Genomic DNA, 2,412 nt, shown 5'->3' with positions numbered 1-2,412 from the left:
GTAAATCACTATGAAAGTATTAAAATTGATAAAAGAATATTGGAGACGTAATCACTGTATTACTAGTGGATGAATATTAATATATTAATGAATACTGTAAATAGAGTAATGAAACTTGGCTGTCAAAGAAACTGTAACCCAGGTTTTAATGCTGGAACTGATTGGTTAGACAAATAATATTGCTTCCTTTTATTTTCGAAGTTAAGAATTAGTGCATTTGAAAATATCTTTAGAAAAGTACCATATGAACGCAAATTAGAGCACTAATTGACATTTGCTTTAGTAGAATAGTCTCATATTCTTGTAACATATTTGTAAATTTGCCAGCGAATTCAAATAACGTTAGGATTTTTAGGTGTTTAGGCTTTGTGGTGGTGTCACTCAGATGCGTTTGACAGTCTCGTCTTTGCACTGTAGCTCCAGTGGCAGTTCGCAGCCTCCAAGACTTGGCTCGCATTGCCATCCGGGGCACCATTAAGAAGGTCATTCATCAGGAAACAGTGAGCAAAAATGGAAACGGACTGAAGAACACCCCCAGGTTTAAACGAAGGAGAGTTCGCCGCCGTCGGATGGAAACGATTGTCTTTTTGGACAAAGAGGTCTTTGCCAGTCGGATTTCCAACCCCTCTGATGACAACAGCTGTGAAGACTTGGAAGAGGAACGGCGGGAAGAAGAAGAGAGGACCCCCCCTGAAACGAAGCCAGACCCCCCTGTGAACTTCCTACGCCAGAAAGTCCTGAGCCTCCCTCTACCAGATCCCCTGAAATACTACTTGCTTTATTACAGAGAAAAATAAATCTCCTGTTTGAGAAGGGAAATGAGGAAGAGCAGATTGCCAAGTCTGATGTGTGTGCCGCCTGTCTGCTGCGGAGGGGACGCCTGGGAGCAGACGCTGTGGGGAAGGGAACTGCCATACTTGTCCACGTTGTAGTCTTCTTCTTCTAGTTCTTGATTGTCCTCTAAAATTTTGATTCAGTTGTGTGATTTCTTTACATAATCTGACAAGATCTACACTGCATAGAAGAATGTTTTCCCAAAGTGGAGAGGATCTTCTTAGAGAAGGGTAGAAGGGTGTTTCTTTTTTAGTTCTGGTGAAACACTAAAGTGTACGTGGTAGAGACTGTTTGATGTCTATCCGTGTCACAAGATGCACAAGATTTTTATGCATTAAAAATGAAAACTGAAGTTGAAACTAACCTGTGTTGCTTATAAAGTGTGAAACAAAGCACCAGTTTGTAAATGTATAAAATTTTCTCTGGGTACGACACACCTGTGTCCAAGTTTGAATTTTAGGATAACAACCGCTTCATTACTGGCACTGAGTTTCACTGAACTTCTTAGTTTTCTAGATGGGAAAACATTATTGAGAAGCCTTCCCTTATTTTAAGTAAATTAATTAATTCTTACTTGTCAATTCTAATTTTTAAAAGGAAAAATTGTGACGAGGGAGGAAGAATAAAATATCAAATTGCGGGATATCTTTCTGGGAATTCCAAAAGAATTTCAGGGAGTCTTTTTCTGACCCCTTTGTTACCTTTGAAAGAACCACTGTCAAGTAATCCCTGAAGGAATATCCTGAAAAAGGAAACAAGTTTTTCTGTGTGCGTAAGTAGTAAGGTAAATTACCCTAACCGTAGGGATGATTATTTACCCAACTTTAAAGACTGTAACAGGTTTCTAGGTGTTGACACACTAAATCCTTAGAACAGGTAGAAAATATTAAGATGGCAGGAAATAGATGGGGGCCTATATTATAGACAGCCTGTGCTTTTTAACTTCAGTTTGCTATTTTTCTGTGATCATATTAGAGTACTGATTCATAGATTTTATCTTTTATAATTCTGGAGAAAAAGAGATTTGTTAGTTTTGTAATTTTTCTTAAGAACAAATATTTGTATTTTAGTAGCTCAGTTGTATTAGAACAGTGTAACTCACAGTAACTTATGAAATCAATCTTCACCAGGACTTGTGTTTGGAGAGCTTTCTATCTTGTCAAAATGTGGAGCTAGAAGAAAAGCAGTCTTTCCCGTAGTCAGATAGCAAAATGATTTGAAGTTACATTGTTTATTCCAGAACAGTTTTTATTAACTTTTTTTTTTTTACCCAAAGACAAGAGTAGTAGTATAAATTGTTAACATTAAACCTAAATTCGTAGTGTTGACATAGGATTAACTATCCAGATTTTATAATTAATTTTAACCCTTAGACTCTTGAAAGTTGCTGGGCTTTGATGTCTCTGTGGTTTCACCAGCTTAACTGAGTTGTGATTATTTTGAATCTTTTCTACTTTTTTTAATAACTTAATCACTTTTACAGTACAGTCTGCATGCATAGCTGGGAAAACATGTATATTGCTCTAGTTTGGTGAATTTAAGTTATTTTAAAGAAAGTTCATAGTTGTTACCTTTTAA

At 36.7% G+C, this 2,412-nt stretch overlaps 1 protein-coding gene across 1 annotated transcript in view; it reads left to right on the top strand.

The window, feature by feature from the left end:
- The window catches only part of PCMTD2 (protein-L-isoaspartate (D-aspartate) O-methyltransferase domain containing 2), a 17,288-nt gene extending 15,905 nt beyond the window's left edge, over nt 1–1,383 (top strand). The window contains exon 5 of the mRNA XM_012654540.1: nt 399–1,383. Coding sequence (XP_012509994.1) covers nt 399–797 — 399 coding nt within the window. The 3' untranslated portion in view covers nt 798–1,383. The remainder of the gene's footprint in view (nt 1–398) is intronic.
- The last annotated feature ends 1,029 nt before the right edge of the window (nt 1,384–2,412 follow it).

This window comes from Propithecus coquereli, unplaced genomic scaffold (assembly GCF_000956105.1).
Source record: "Propithecus coquereli isolate 6110/MARCELLA unplaced genomic scaffold, Pcoq_1.0 Scaffold442, whole genome shotgun sequence".
Taxonomy (NCBI): domain Eukaryota; kingdom Metazoa; phylum Chordata; class Mammalia; order Primates; family Indriidae; genus Propithecus; species Propithecus coquereli.
The sequence above is the reverse complement of the archived record's forward strand: the minus strand, read 5'-3'. Positions and strand labels throughout refer to the sequence as shown.